General features: G+C 40.3%; 1 protein-coding gene across 1 annotated transcript; it reads left to right on the top strand.

Moving 5' to 3' along the window:
* Positions 1-12,621: 12,621 nt before the first annotated feature.
* LOC110587380 (ubiquitin-conjugating enzyme E2 N-like) lies at positions 12,622-13,201 on the top strand. The gene has a single exon (XM_021697629.1). The coding sequence runs from the start codon at positions 12,622-12,624 to the stop codon at positions 13,078-13,080; it is 459 nt and encodes a 152-aa protein (XP_021553304.1). The 3' UTR covers positions 13,081-13,201.
* The last annotated feature ends 2,384 nt before the right edge of the window (positions 13,202-15,585 follow it).

Below are 15,585 nucleotides of genomic sequence, written 5' to 3'. Positions count from 1 at the left end.
AAGGAAACGTTGATGTGTTAAGGGTGTGGTAGTCAATGCCTTAAGCCGGTAAACACTCACCATCTGCCTTTCTGCAGAGAAAGTTTTGCAAATAAGAGCCCTTTTTTTGTTTTTTATTGCAAGTCTGGGGTTTTATATTTCCACATTAGTCTCCACCTGCCATTTCCAGGCAGATGCTTTTCTGAGCTTTGAGCATGAAAAGTCTTGAGTAAAGAATTAAACGTAAGGATCCGACTTACTGGCATTTTTATTGAGACTGCACAATGGGAACATACATTGGCCCCCACTCTATTCTCATTTTCCCCACAGATAAAATGAAGGATGTAGATATGGAGGCCGGAGCAGGGTTACAATGAAAGAAGAGAAGGAAGCTGGGTGTGGTGGGAATTTGTAAGAAGGGAAAGTGACAGAGAAAGGGTGGGGAGACAGAACTGCTGAGACTAAACCTCCTGCTCCTTTTCCACATGCAGAGTCAGGCATTCAAGAGGAAACTGATTTGTTTGGAAGGTAATACACCACCTACATCTGGCAGGAAACCAGACCCAGACTAGGTGGTGTGGGCCTGTTCTACTTGCTGTCCTACCATGGTAAATTGATTGTCCCATCAGTGTGAAACCTAATCTTGCAGCTCTTGTTCTCACTTCCCATCACAGACCATCGGCCTCCTGGGAAGTACCTAGTCCATCTCTGCAGGTGTCTTACTTATCCATTCAGTTACTATGTAGTTTTTACTCTGTCTTCCTCTCCTCTGGTTCCACTCAGGGCCGTGTGAAGAAGCTCAGTCATGGCTTCTTTTATTTTATTTATTTATTTATTTAATGTTATGGTAGTCACAATACAGTACTTCATTAGTTTTTGATGTAGTGTTCCATGATTCATTGTTTGCATATAACACTCACTGCTCATTGCAATATGTGCCCTCCTTAATCCCCATCACTGGGCTAACCCATCCCTCCACTCCCCTCTCCTCTGAAACCCTCAGTTTGTTTCCTGGAGTCCATAGTCTCTCATGGTTTGTCTCCCCCTAGATTTCCCCCCCTTCATTTTTCCCTTCCTTCTCCTGATGTCCTCCATGCTATTCCTTATAAGTGAAACCATATGATAATTGTCTTCCTCTGCTTGACTTATTTCACTTAGCATAATCCCCTCCAGTTCCATCCATGTCAATGTAAATGGTAGGTATTCATCCTATCTGATGGCTGAATAATATTCCATTGTATATATGAACCACATCTTCTTTTTAAAAAATTTTTTATTGTTATGTTAATCACCATACCTTACATCGTTAGTTTTAGATGTAGTGTTCCATGATTCATTGTTTGCGTATAACACCCAGTGCTCCATACAGAACGTGCCCTCTTTAATACCCATCACCAGGCTAACCCATCCTCCCACCCCCCCTCCCCTCTAGAACCCTCAGTTTGTTTTTCAGAGTCCATCGTCTCATGGTTCGTCTCCCCCTCTGATTTCCCCCCTTCATTCTTCCCCTTCTGCTATCTTCTTCTTCTTTTTTTTTTCTTAACATATATTGCATTATTTGTTTCAGAGGTACAGATCTGAGATTCAACAGTCTTGCACAATTCACAGCGCTTACCATAGCACATACCCTCCCCAGTGTCTATCACCCAGTCACCCCATCCCCCACTCCAGCAACCCTCAGTTTGTTTCCTGAGATTAAGAATTCCTCAAATCAGTGAGGTCATATGATACATGTCTTTCTCTGTTTGACTTATTTCACTCAGCATAATACCCTCCAGTTCCAACCACATCGTTGCAAATGGCAAGATCTCATTCCTTTTGATGGCTGCCTAATATTCCATTGTATATATATACCACATCTTCTTTATCCATTCATCTGTCAATGGACATCTTGGCTCTTTCCACAGTTTGGCTATTGTGAACATTGCTGCTATAAACATTGGGGTGCACGTACCCCTTCAGATCCCTACTTTTGTATCTTTGGGGTAAATACCCAGTAGTGCAATTGCTGGATGGTATGGTAGCTCTATTTTCAACTTTTTGTGGAACCTCCATGCTGTTTTCCAGAGTGGCTGCACCAGCTTGCATTCCCACCAACAGTGTAGGAGGTGAACCACATCTTCTTTATCCATTCATCTGTCGATGGACATCTTGGCTCCTTCCACAATTTGGCCATTGTGGACATTGCTGCTATAAACAGTGGGGTGCAGGTGACCCTTCATTTCACTACATCTGTATCTTTAGGGTAATTGCTGGGTTTTAGGATAGCTCTATTTTTAACATCTTGAGGAACCTCCATACCATTTTCCAGAATGGCTGTACCAGCTTGCATTCCCAACAGTGTAAGAGGGTTCCTCTTTCTCCACATCTTTGCCAACATTTGTTGTTTCCTGTCTTGTTACTTTTAGCCATTCTGACTGGTGTAAGGTGGTATCTCATTGTGGTTTTGATTTGTATTTCCTTCATGTCAAGTGATGTGGATGGAGCATTTTTTCATGTGTCTGTTGGCCATTTGTATGTCTTCTTGGAGGGAATGTCTGCTCATGTCTTCTGTCCATTTCTTGACTGGTTTATTTGTTTTTTGGGTGTTGAGTTTGATAAGTTCTTTATAGATCTTGGATACCAGCCCTTTACCTGATATGTCATTTGCAAATATCTTCTCCCATTCTGTAGGTTGCCTTTTAGATTTGACTGTTTCCTTTGCTGTGCAGAAGTTTTTATCTTGATGAAATCCCAGTAGTTCATTTTTGCTTTTGTTTCTCTTGCCTTTAGAGACATGTCTTGCAAGAAGTTGCTGCAGCTGAGGTCGAAGAGCTTGCTGCCTGTGTTCTCCTATAGGATTTTGATGGATTCCTGTCTCACATTGAGGTCTTTCATCCATTTTGAGTTTATCTTTGTGTATGGTGTAAGAGAATGGTCCAGTTTCATTCTTCTGCATGTGGCTGTCCAATTTTCCCAGCACCATTTATTGAAGAGACTCTCTTTTTTTCCATTGGATATTCTTTCCTGCTTTGTCAAAGATTATTTGACCATAGAGTTGAGGGTCCATTTCTGGGGTCTCTATTCTGTTCCATTGATCTATGTGTCTGTTTTTGTGAGAGTACCATGCTGTCTTGATGATCACAGCTTTCTAATAGAGCTTGAAGTCAGGCATTGTGATGCCCCCAGCTTTGGTTTTCTTTTTCAACATTCCTTTGGCTATTCGGGGTCTTTTCTGGTTCCATACAAATTTTAGGATTGTTTGTTCCAGCTCTGTGAAAAATGTTGATGGTATTTTGATAGGGCTTGCATTGAATGTGTAGATTGCTCTGGGTAGCATAGACACTTTAATAATATTTATTCTTCCAATCCATGAGCATGGAATATTTTTCCATCTCTGTGTCTCCCTCAATTTCTTTCATAAGTGTTCTGTACTTTTTAGGCTACAGATCCTTTACCTCTTTGGTTAAATTTATTCCGAGGTATCTTATGGTTTTTGGTGCAATTGTAAATGGGATTGATTCCTTAATTTCACTTTCTTCTGTCTCATTGTTAGTGTATAGAAATGCCACTGATTTCTGTGCATTGATTCTGTATCTTGCCATGTTGCTGAATTGCTGTATGAGTTCTAGAAATTTTGGGGTGGAGTCTTTTGGGTTTTCCCATAGAGTATCATGTCATCTGTGAAGAGTGAGAGTTTGACTTCTTTGCTGATTTGCATGCCTTTTATTTCTTTTTGTTGTCTGATTGCTGAGGCTAGGACTTCTAGTACTATGTTGAACAGCAGTGGTCATAGTGGACATCCCTGTCGTGTTCCTGACCTTAGGGGAAAAGCTCTCAGTTTTTCCTCATTGAGAATGATATTAGCTGTGGGCTTTTCATAGATGGCTTTTATGATATTGAGGTATGTTCCCTCTATCCCTACACTGTGAAGAGTTTTAGTCAAGAAAGGGTGCTGTATTTTGTCAAATGCTTTTTTCCCCATCAATTGAGAGGATAATATGGTTCTTGTTCTTTCTTTTATTAATATATTGTATCACACTGATTGATTTACAGATGTTGAACCAACCTTGCAGCCCAAGAATAAATCCCAGTTGGTCATGGTGAATAATCCTTTTAATGTACTGTTGGATCCTATTGGCCAGTATTTTGGTGAGAATTTTTGCATCCATGTTCATCAGGGATATTGGTCTGTGATTCTTGTTTTTGATGGGGTCTTTGTCTGGTTTTGGGATCAGGGTAATGCTGGCCTCATCAAATGACTTTGGAAGTTTTCCTTCCATTTTTTTTTTTTTTAAGATTTTGTTTATTTATTTGACAGAGAGAGAACACAAGCAGGGGGAGTGGGAGAGGGAGAAGCAGGCTTCCTGTGGAGCAGGGAGCCCAATGCAGGGCTCAATCCCAGGACCCTGGGATCATGACCTGAACCGAAGGCAGACGCTTAACGATTGGGCCACCCAGGCGTCACCCCATTTCTATTTTTTGGAACAGTTTCAGAAGAATAGGTATTAATTCTTTCAATGTTTGGTAGAATTCCCCTGGGAAGCCATCTGGCCCTGGGCTCTTGTTTGTTGGGAGATTTTTGATTACTGCTTCAATTTCCTTGCTGGTTATTGGTCTGTTCAGATTTTCTATTTCTTCCTATTTCAGTTTTGGTAGTTTGTAAGTTTCCAGGAATGTATCCATTTCTTCCAGATTGCCTAATTTGTTGGCATATAATTGCTCATAATATGTTCTTAAAATTGTTTGTATTTCCTTGGTGTTGGTCGTGATCTCTCCTCTTTCATTCACGATTTTATTAATTTGGGTCCTTTCTCTTTTCTTTTTGATAAGTCTGGCTAGGGGTTTATCGATCTTATTAATTCTTTCAAAGAACCAGCTTCTAGTTTCACTGATCTGTTCTACTGTTCTTCTGGTTTCTATTTCATTGATTTCTGCTCTAATCTTTATTATTTCTCTTCTCCTGCTTGGTTTAGGCTTTATTTGCTGTTCTTTCTCCAGCTCCTTTAGGTGTAAGGTTAGCTAATGTATTTGAGATTTTCCTAATTGTTTGAGAAAGGCTTGTATTGCAATGTACTTACCTCCTAGGACCGCCTTTGCTGTATCTCAAAGGTTTTGAACAGTTGTGTTTTCATTCTCATTTGTGTCCATGAATTTTTTAAATTCTTCTTTAATTGCCTGGTTGACCCATTCCCTCTTTAGGAGGATGCTCTTTAACCTCCAAGTGTTTGCATTCCTTCAAAATTTCCTCATGTGATTGAGTTCAAGTTTCAAAGCACTGTGGTCAGAAAATATGCAGGGAAAAATCCCAGTCTTTTGGGATTTTAACACCCTGTGTCTTTTGATTGGAACATTTAGCCCATTTACATTCAGGATAACTTTTGAAAGATATGAATTTAGTGCCATTGTATTACCTGTAAAGTCCCTGTTTCTGTAGATTGTCTCTGTTTCTTTCTGGCCTATGTTACTCTTGGGGTCTCTCTGCTTACCGGATCCCCCTTAATAATTCTTGCAGGGCTGGCTTGGTGGTCACATATTCTTTCAGTTTCTGTCTGTCCTGGAAGCTCTTTATCTCTCCTTCCATTCTGAAAGACAGCCTTGCTGGATAAAGTATTCTTGGCTGCATGTTTTTCTCATTTAGTACCCTGAATATTTCATATCAGCCCTTTGACCTGCCAGGTCTTTGTGGATAGGTCTGATGTTAGTCTGATGTTCCTACCTCTGTAGGTTAGGAACCTCTTCTCTTGAGCTGCTTTCAGGATTTTGTCTTTATCTCTGAAATTTGCAAGCTTCACTATTATATGTTGGGGTACTGATCTGTTTTTATTGATTTTGGGAGGGGTCCTCTCTATCTCTTGGACATGAATGCCTGTTTCCTTCCCCAGATTGGATAAAAAGGCAAGACCCATCCGTATGCTGTCTACAAGATACTCATTTTAGACCTAAAGACACCACCAGACTGAAAGTGCGGGGGTGGAGAACAATTTACCATGGTAATGGACCTCAAAATAAAGCTGGGGTAGCAATCCTCATATTAGACAAATTAGATTTTAAACCAAACACTCTAGTAAGAGATGAAGAGGAACACTATATCATACTTAAAGGGTCTATCCAACAAGAAGATCTAACAATTATGAATATTTATGCTCCTAACTTGGGAACAGCCAATTATATAAACCAATTAATAACCAAAGTAAAGAAACACATTGATAATAATACATTAATAGTAGGGGACTTCAACACCCCACTCACAGCAATGGACAGATCATCTAAGCAGAAGATCATCAAGGAAACAAGGGCTTTGAATGACACACTGGACCAGATGGACTTCACAGATATATGCAGAGCATTCCATCCTAAAACAACAGAATACACATTCTTCTCAAGTGCACATGGAACATTCTCCAGAATAGATCACATACTGGGTCACAAGTCAGGTCTCAACCAATACCAAAAGACTGGGATTTTTCCCTGCATATTTTCTGACCACAGTGCTTTGAAACTTGAACTCAATCACATGAGGAAATTTTGAAGGAATGCAAACACTTGGAGGTTAAAGAGCATCCTCCTAAAGAGGGAATGGGTCAACCAGGCAATTAAAGAAGAATTTAAAAAATTCATGGACACAAATGAGAATGAAAACACAACTGTTCAAAACCTTTGAGATACAGCAAAGGCGGTCCTAGGAGGTAAGTACATTGCAATACAAGCCTTTCTCAAACAATTAGGAAAATCTCAAATACATTAGCTAACCTTACACCTAAAGGAGCTGGAGAAAGAACAGCAAATAAAGCCTAAACCAAGCAGGAGAAGAGAAATAATAAAGATTAGAGCAGAAATCAATGAAATAGAAACCAGAAGAACAGTAGAACAGATCAGTGAAACTAGAAGCTGGTTCTTTGAAAGAATTAATAAGATCGATAAACCCCTAGCCAGACTTATCAAAAAGAAAAGAGAAAGGACCCAAATTAATAAAATCGTGAATGAAAGAGGAGAGATCATGACCAACACCAAGGAAATACAGCTCTGCCATCTTTTTAACACCTGAGGCTCTAAGAGTTTGTCTGGTCTGGCCACACCTAAAACCAAGAGGTCAGTGCTGACAAGTTCAGCTGAGGTCCTCCTGGAGCCGAAACTCTTTTCTCTCTGGCTTTATACATGCTGCTTGCCAGTCAGGTGGAAGGTTTACTGTGAAAATGTGAAGAACTGCAGGGAACAGGGAGGGGAGTTCAAATGAATCAATAAGAAACTCTTGGAAATTACCCCATGGAATTTTAATTCTACATCCTACACCAAAAGAGTAGAATTTCTCTTTGTAATTCCCCTACTTGGTTGTTGGCACTGCACATCTTTTTGAAGCCAATCCTGTGTGTTATCAAGATGTAAATATTAGCACTGTCTCTGGCATCTTTACCTTGCCTTAGGGACAGAGGGGAAGGTCCTTAATCAGTGGCCCTTAGAGTCCATGCTTGTTGGGAAAATGTAACTGGACTTCTCAGAGCAGTTTGGGAACTGTTGGCACAGAGATAACACACAGAGGTGCAGGTGGCAAGGGGGAGATTGCAATGTGAACATAGATTACATCTGCCTAGGCAATCTACCAGCAAGAGGCTCACCCAGGACTTTGTGCTAATTTCTATCCAACCCTCGCTATCTTTAGAAGAGTATGCAATATTTGAGCAAAGGTCAGCTCTTATCAGGAAAAGTAGGCTTAATATTGATAATGAAGAGTAAACTCTGGCTCTTATGGAATGGACTACATTTAGCAAAACATCTTGATGTACAATTTTTCGACATGAAAGAGAAGCTCTTGGAGAATTTCCTGGATTGGTTGGCATCAATCAAAGAAGGCTAATCCATTCTGCACAAATGATGAAAGCAGAATTTTGAGTGTCCAAAGCAGCTGCAGGAGGGACAAGGTGAGGACAACCTCCATCTCCTCCACCCTCTGCCTTCTACCAAAGACACAAGGAAAAATCTCAGGAAAGAGAGAAGGTGTATTGGGGAGAGGACCTAGCAAGACCCACATGACTGAGAAGCAGAGACAAGTGAGAAGTTTTATATCCAATCTTGGGGAATTTGTGGGGGCTCTGAGCTTCTTGCCAGTGTCCCAAGATCTTCAACAAAACCCTCTTGTTCACAACTGCCTGCATGGTGGTGCTTGGAAAAAACAAGGGAAAGGGACTGAGCTCCAGGGTTGGGCGGCTGCAAGGTGGAGAAGAAAAAAGCTGTAGGAAGGAAGATGTCACAGAGGGCAAGATATCTGAGAGAGGAGGAGCTGGATCAAGTGAAGACCAGGAGAAATCAAGCCTCTGAGGATTCCCAGCAATAGCAATGGAAGGAGCGTGCTGAGTGCTCTTCTGTGGAGAATCAGGCTCAAGCCACTTTTACTTCAATCTCAAAGGACTGCAAGCTGGGTGGGCTGGAGAGTGTGGGGCACCCAGGATCAGAGCAGTCCGGAGCTGCAAAGTTGGGCTTAAAGAAAAGGAGGGTGGCGGGGACAAGACAGCTGATTAGACCCTTGTGTCCTGCACTTGGAACTGACATTTCAACTTTTGAATATTCCCTCTGTGCTGTTGGAAAGTGCTAATTTAGCTTTCCAAAAGCTGGAGAGGGAAGCTCTCCCCCCCGCCCCCCATATTTCTTAGACTCCTTCACTCCCTTGCTGTGTTGTCTGACTGACCAACATGGTTTCCTGCTATTTCTTCCCCCCACGACAGGAGGTCGTGCCAATTCATACCTCTCTGACTTTAAAAAGCACATGACACCTCCTCTTTTTTCTTTAAGGTCTTCAAAGAACTTTGATGGAGAGCAATAAAATTCCATCCCACTAAAGAAGCTAATTGCAGTGTTTAAAATACTTAATGAAAGGCCCTTTCCCTGAAGAGGAGAATATCTTCTTCCAACTAGAAAAAAACCCCCAAATCCTCAAGCTTGCTGCCTGGCGCCTACATGAGGCTTCTGAGGACTCTCCATCTGTGGTTGAAGCCATGCATCAGGAGACATTTCTTGTTGTGGAAAAGGACAAAGTGGAGCAGGGGAATAGGGATGGCGAGACAGCCATGTGTGCTCTCTGGAAGGTTCTGTGTGGCTGCCAAAGCCTTCCTCTGAAAGAGTGGGACAGAGTTCCTGTGAGAAATTTTGTCAGCAGGCTATCTAAAGCTTTTAAGAACCTTAGTCAGAGCCCTAAATCCTTATTCATCAGGAAGAATTTTGTGGGTGAAAGGAAAGTTTTGGACTATATTTCTTCAACTTCATGAATAGAATCAGAGTAAAATGTATAGTAAATAAAGTTTCATGAGTCATGGCAGCATTATTCAAGGCAGCCAAAAGGCTGTCCATCGACAGAGAATGTGGTATAATGCATACATACTGTTTGGCCTTACAAAGGAAGGAAAGTCTGACACATGCCACTGAGTAGGGACAGGTGGGGCCGGTAGGGAGAGATAGATAGGGGGCTTCGTGATCAGGCTCACAGAAACACTCCAGACCACCCTGCCCTAGGTGTCTGAGGGGGAAGTCTTATTTATGACAGTCTCCTGTGGTCAACAGAAAATAACCAGACCTTAAAAAGAAGTAAGCCATTAAAGATGTTATCATTAGTCCTAAATCAATGGTGCCACCAGTAGAGAAATCAAAAAGATGTAAGTTCCCTGGTTAGCTTTCTATAAAAGACTAACCCTAAAAGTCCTCAGTGGCAACTCAGTCGGGACCCCTCTCACTCCTGAGAGCTTTTTTTGTATCCTTGCTTAATAAACTTCTATCGCTTTACTCACTCTCCTTTGTCCGTGACATTCATTCTTCAACTCTATGAGACAAGAACCTCACTCTCTTGCTTCACCCCAACACAGATGAACCTTGAAGACATTATGCTAAGTGAAGTAAGCCATTCACAAACATACTACACGATCCTACTTATATGAGGTACCTAGAGTAGTCAAATTCACAGAGATAGAAATGGCGGTTGCCAGGGCCAGAGGAGCTGTTTGATGGTTCCAGAGTTTCAGTTTTGCCCAATGAAAAGAGTTCTGTGGGTGGATGGTCGAAATGGTTGCACAACAATGTAAATGTACTTAATGCCACTCAACTGTGCACCTAAAAATAGTGAAGATGGTAAGTTTTAGGCTTTGTGTATTTTTCCACAATAACAAGAAAAGCTTAGTGAGAAAGATACTGTGCTGTTTGCAAAAGTTTGTAGTTCTTTAAAGCATGGTTTTCAACATGTGCTCCATGAACACACTTGTGAGAAAAAGATTTTGTTGTTCAAATCAGCTAGAGAACCCTCTGTACGTAAAGTACATTAAGCACAGAAGAGTTTCTGACAAGGCCTGCCTTGAAAATTATTAAGCTTTGTTTAATCCAGCATTTCACATGTGTATTTGATCCTAAAACACTTTTCCCAGACACCCCTTAAACACCTGTAGAACTCGTACTCTGCAAAATATCTGTTTGGAAAGCGGTATTTAAATCTTCCTCCGATCTGTATAGGAGTTGTGTCTAGAAAGCAATGGCTGGTTTTCTTCATGGACTTTGGAAGCTCAAATTTTTATAGATATAGCTAATGACCTTCGTGATTAGCAATTAGAGATTGATATGTTATGCTTTGTTAGTTCAATAAGGAGGCCATAAATTAAAAGCTCTCGGTGTGTAGATAGGTCTTCTGACCTCCCTTTTCGAGAACTAGTCATTTGGATTTTGCTGATAACGGAGGCCCCCACTGCCATCCTGGCCCCAGCCACCTAGATTGCAGGCCTATGACTTGCAAATAAAAATCAGACAGTAGTAACTGTCCCCAGATTGGCTCTTTTATTTGCCAGGGGCTTCCCTTTACCCTGACTGATATAAGCAGTCTATTAGTCCAACTTGGGTGGAGAGCTAATGTAAGAATGGGTCTTGCTTTTTTAGTTTTTATTTCATGCTTGGACTTTCTCCTGCATCTCCACCCAGGAAAGTTGCAGAAAAAGAAATTATCTTAGGTCCACAAATTGACATTTTGGGCAAATTAAGTCCATCTTCTGGAATTTGTATTTCCCATCTCTAAATTAAAGAGCTTCGGTTAGGTTGCAAAAGTTCTTTCTGGTTTAAAAAACACTTTTTTTTTTTTTCAGATAAAAGGAGTAATTTTCTTTTTTTTCTCAGTAAATCAACATTTCTGTCTTTATGAAGGTTTTGAAGTCTAGCTAGTTCTTGTTTTATAAGTATCTGCAATTTGCATATAGTGTTTTTCACACTTACAGGACACTTTTCTTAACAGTTCTGTTGTTCTTCTGTTGCTTTTTATTGCCAGGCTTTTGACAGATTGTTCTTAGAAAAGGTGGAAGTTTCAAAACTTCAGCTATTTTGAAAGAGAATAGAACAGTTAAAAAGTGAAATAAACCAGAGTTTTAAAAACACCTATCAATGGCAACATTTAAAGACAACCATTAAAAGAATTGAAATGGAGTACAAAACTTCCGAACCAGAAAAGAGAAAAGAGAAAGAAATGGAATAAGAAAACAAATAGGCCAAAAACTGATATTTAAAAAAAAAAAAAGGAGAAAAAAAATCATACAAAAGAAAGCACAAAGTAAAATGGTGAGAACAAGCCTAAATATTTACATAATTAATAAGATGTAAATGATTTAAATATACTAGCTAAAATAGAATGATTTTCTTTTTTTTTTTTAAGATTTTATTTATGTATTTGAGAGAGAGCATGCTCGCACCCAAGCAGGAGGGAGGGACAGAAGGAGAGGGAAAAGCAGGCTCCCTGCTGGGACTCAATCCCAGGACCCTGGGATCATGACCTGAGCCAAAGGCAGACACTTAACAGACTGAGCCACCCGGACGCCCACACTTAGAATGGTTTTGAAACAGTCACACAAAATTCAGCCACGTGCTTTTACAAAAGATAGGCCCCAAACTTAAAGTCACGGGAAGGTTAAAAGTAGAAAGGATAGAAAAATATAAAGCCCACAAAAATCTTACACAAAAGGAGGCTGAAGACAAGATATTAATTTCAAATAAAACAGACTGTAAGACAAAAAGCATCGTCAAGAATAAAGTAGTCTCTGCATAGTATTTAAAAAACTTAAATTACTAGAAAGATCCTTCAACACAGTTTCAAAAACATAAAGCAAGCTCCCTGGAATTCCCAGGAGAAATGGGTGAATTCAACATCAGAGTAGACTATTTTGATTAAAAAATTTTTTTCAGTTACTGAGAAGTGAAACAGACAAATATCATTGTCGTGGTTAGAATTCACTGGGAAAGCAAGTCATTTCACTTATAAAATGTAGTGTTAGGCCCTAGTCTAGATTTTGGGTGACAGTGGTGACACACAGGTGTGCTCCCCAATCTCATGACTCAGAGCCCGGGTCCCAGGGCTGTCTGGAGAAGAGAGGCCAGGATGCCCCCTCACCACAGCATGGGACTTGGAGGTAGAGTTCACATATTATGGACTTAGATCCTGTTTGGGTCCTGCCTCTAGCACTTAGGAGCTGTGTGTTTTGGGGGCAGTAATTTAATCTCAATCTACTCATCTATAAAATGGGTGCAGTGCCCACTACCAGGTGTAGGTAGATGACATGACACAAAGTATTTTGGCTCTTAGCAAAGTGCTCGGCGTAAGTTCTCAATAATTGGTAACACAGAGACCAGAGGCCGAACTCGGGATCTGACAAGATGGCTGGGCTGCCCCGCAGGATTATCAAAGAAACCCAGCGTTTGCTGGCAGAACCAGTTCCTGGCATTAAAGCAGAACCAGATGAGAGCAACGCCCGTTATTTTCATGTGTTCATTGCTGGCCCCCAGGAATCCCCCTTTGAGGGAGGGACTTTTAAGCTTGAACTATTCCTACCAGAAGAATACCCGATGGCAGCCCCTAAAGTACATTTCATGACCAAAATTTATCATCCTAATGTAGACAAGTTGGGAAGAATATGTTTAGGTATTTTGAAAGATAAGTGGTCCCCAGCACTGCAGATCCGCACAGTTCTGCTATCGATCCAGGCTTTGTTAAGTGCTCCCAATCCAGATGATCCATTAGCAAATGATGTAGCGGAGCAGTGGAAGACCAACGAAGCCCAAGCCATAGAAACAGCTAGAGCATGGACTAGGCTATATGCCATGAATAATATATAAAATCGATCTGATCATCAAGTGTGCATCACTTCTCCTGTTCTGCCAAGACTTCTTCCTTTTTTGTTTGCATTTAATGGACACAGTCTTAGAAACATTACAGAATAAAAGCCCAGACATCTTCAGTCCACATTAGCAAATCTATGTCTTGTCCTGATTCATTGTTGTAAAGCATGAGCAGAGGCTAGAAGTGCCATCTGGATTGTTGTGAAACGTTTAAAAGCAGTGGCCCTTCTCTGCTTTTATTCATTTCCCCCATCACGGTTTGAGTATAAAGCACTGTGAATGAAGGTAGTTGTCAGGGTTAGCTGCAGGGGTGTGGGTGTTTTTCTTTATTACTTTTTTTGAGGGGGAGAGGTAGTTTTATTTTAATTTTATGGGCTCCTTTCCCCCTTTTTATGGTGATCTAATTGCATTGGTTAAAAGCAGCTAACCAGTTTTTTAGAATATGCTCTCTAGCCAAGTCTAACTTTATTTAGACGCTGTAGATGGACAAGCTTGATTGTTTGAACCAAAATGGGAACATTAAACAAACATCACAGCCCTCACTAATAACATTGTGACTTTGCTGTCAAGTGTAGAATCCTTCCTTCAAGAAAAAGCTTGTGACCATTTTGTATGGCTTGTCTGGAAACTTCTGTAAATCTTATGTTTTAGTAAAATATTTTTTGTTATTCTAAAAAAAAAAATAATAATTGGTAACACATATTATTACTTGGTATTTTGCAAAAAGCTTTGAGTCAACAGTTGCTGCTGGACCTGCTGAAAAAGGTTTAATAATACTCTGATAACAGTAAGATGGATGAATCTGTTTTCCCACAAATTCTTGTTTTTCAGTTTTTAGTCTCTTTTGCATATTTGGGGCTCATAGTTGGTGAACCTGAACATTCTGGCTACTTTCAACAGTTCTTTGTGTGCTTAGAATTTCAGAGTCAGGGTAATGCTGATGAGAGAGAAAAAGACAAGCTGGGGGCAAAACTCACTTGACACCCTGCAAACCTCCACCCCCACTTAAGGTGGGATATATATATAATATTCCTCAGGCACTAGTAACTGCCTAAGAACAAAGGCAGGGGAAAAACAAATGGTCAGCTGATAAAGATCACAGTCATGTAGGACATGAAACTCTACTATAGTTTGTAACTGTCTTAATGATTTACAAGAAAACACAATCTTTTTTTTTTTTTTTAAGATTTTATTTATTTATTTGACAGAGAGAGGGAGAGCACAAGCAGGGGGAGCAGCAGAAGGTGAGGGAGAAGCAGGCTCCCCGCCAAGCAGGGAGCCCGATGGGGGGCCTGATCCCAGGACCCTGAGACCATGACCTGAGCCGAAGGCAGGTGCTTAACCATCTGAGCCACCCAGGCGTCGCAACACAATCTTAATAATAGACCTCCAGGAGCCTTATAGACTGAATTTCCTGGAGCCCTAATGTCACCTTCACCTCCATAGGATAGAAAACTCCATCTAATCAGTCACAGGTGCAGCTCTTTCTGCCCACAGGTCCTGTCCCCATGCTATAATAAAAACACCTTTTTGTGCCATAAAATGTCTCAAGAATTCTTTCTGCACCACTGGGTTTGACCATCCTCCATCAATGCAATGTGTCTTACTTTGCCTCCTGGTCAAAATGATCACATTACCCCGGACGTGTCTAGATATTCTAACAAGATATTTGCATAGAAGTCACACTATGAAACTATTAATTCTTTTTCTTTTTTTTAAATATTTTACCAGTGACTGTCTGTTTATGAGCTGGCACTTCATTTTAGGAGATCAGCACCAAATGTGGCCAGGATTCAAAACAGAGGTCCTGAGGCATTTTCACCATCTGTCATTCATGTAATACATCAATAAATGTTTACTAAATTCTTCTTAGATGCCACAAACTCTTCTCTGTCAGGCATGGTGGAAAATGCAACTATGAATAAGTCATGATTCCTACTTTGGGGGATCTTACCGTTTAGTGGGAGAAATAAGACAGATATGAAAACTAACTTACTTCCCTAAGAACAGGAGCAAGGCCAGGATGTCTACTCTTGCTACTTCTATTTAACATTGTTCTGGAGATAAGAATCCATGTAATAAGGTAAAAATGAAAGAAGAGAAATGAAAGGCATAAATATTGGAGGTGAATAATTAAAATGCTTTATCCTCAGACAAATAAAACATACTAGAACCAGTGAATTTACCAAAGCTATGGGATACAAAAATCAATTGTGTCTCTATATATCAGCAATGAAACATTGGAAAATGGAATTTTAAGAGCATTACCACTTACAATAACGTCAAAAATATAAAATAGGAATAAATTTAACTAAAGACATTCAAGTCCTCTACCGTAACAATTATATAGCATTGTGGGGAGAAATTAAAGATCTAAGTAAATGGGGGAGACATGCCATGTACATGATGAGAAGCCTCAACATTGTTAAGATGTGAATTCTCTCCAAATTGTTCTATAGAAATAGAATCCCAAACAAAATTCCAGTAGATTTTTTTGTAGAA

The sequence above is a fragment of the Neomonachus schauinslandi genome, chromosome 10 (assembly GCF_002201575.2).
Source record: "Neomonachus schauinslandi chromosome 10, ASM220157v2, whole genome shotgun sequence".
NCBI lineage: Eukaryota > Metazoa > Chordata > Mammalia > Carnivora > Phocidae > Neomonachus > Neomonachus schauinslandi.
Note: the sequence above shows the minus strand (reverse complement) of the source record. Positions and strands in the feature narration are given on the sequence as shown.

What these genes read in the sequence shown, in the direction of transcription:
- LOC110587380 (XM_021697629.1), top strand. Translation starts at nt 12,622, where the DNA reads ATGGCTGGGCTGCCCCGCAGGATTATCAAAGAAACCCAGCGTTTGCTG.